Source organism: Oxyura jamaicensis, unplaced genomic scaffold, assembly GCF_011077185.1.
Source record: "Oxyura jamaicensis isolate SHBP4307 breed ruddy duck unplaced genomic scaffold, BPBGC_Ojam_1.0 oxyUn_random_OJ71161, whole genome shotgun sequence".
NCBI lineage: Eukaryota > Metazoa > Chordata > Aves > Anseriformes > Anatidae > Oxyura > Oxyura jamaicensis.
Window position 1 is genome coordinate 1,176 of NW_023310390.1, and position 800 is coordinate 1,975.

The 800-nt window shown below is 70.8% G+C and overlaps 1 protein-coding gene across 1 annotated transcript in view; it reads left to right on the plus strand.

Moving 5' to 3' along the window:
- The window catches only part of LOC118159589 (valine--tRNA ligase, mitochondrial-like), a gene marked incomplete at its 3' end in the record, with an annotated part of 6,083 nt that overhangs the window by 1,166 nt on the left and 4,117 nt on the right, over positions 1 to 800 (plus strand). Inside the window, exon 2 of the mRNA XM_035314167.1 lies at positions 165 to 246. Coding sequence (XP_035170058.1) covers positions 165 to 246 — 82 coding nt within the window. The remainder of the gene's footprint in view (positions 1 to 164; positions 247 to 800) is intronic.

Here is an 800-nt window from a genome sequence, read left to right on the forward strand (position 1 = left end):
CCCACAGAGGGGGGAGGTGACACCTTGGGGACATACCATGGGGGGAGATGATCTCGTTGGGGGGGGAGGTGACACCTCGGGGACCTTCCCATGGGGGGGAGGTGACACCTCGGGGACCCCCCCGTGGGGGGGAGGTGACACTTGGGGACACGCCACCCCCGCAGCCACGGCGCCGCCATCCTGCAGCAGCTTCGGGCGCTGGGGGCGTCGCTGGACTGGAGCCGCTGCGCCTTCACCATGGACCCCGTGAGTGTCCTCTCGGTGTCCCCTCAGTGTCACCCCAATGTCCCCTCGGTGTCCCCTCAGGGTCCCCTCAGCGTCCCCCCAGTGTCCCCTCAGTGTCCCCTCGATGTCCCCAACCCCCCCAGGGCTTCTCTCGGGCGGTGACCGAGGCGTTCGTGCGGCTCCACGGGACCGAGTTTGGCGCCGCCGCCGCTTGGTCCCCTCGGTGTCCCCTCGGTGTCCCCTCGGTGTCCCCTCGGGGTCCTCTCAGTGTCCCCCCAGTATCCCTTCGATGTCCCCTCACTGTCCCCTCGATGTCCCCAACCCCCCCAGGGCTTCTCTTGGGCGGTGACTGAGGCGTTCGTGCGGCTCCACGGGGCCGGGCTGGTGCAGCACCGCCACCACTTGGTCCCCTCAGGGTCCCCTCAGCGTCCCCCCGCGTCCCCCCAGTGTCTCCCCAGTGTCCCCTCAGTGTCCCCTCACTGTCCCCTCGATGTCCCCAACCCCCCCATGGCTTCTCTCGGGCGGTGACCGAGGCGTTCGTGCGGCTCCAGGGGGCCGGGCTGGTGCGGCGCCGC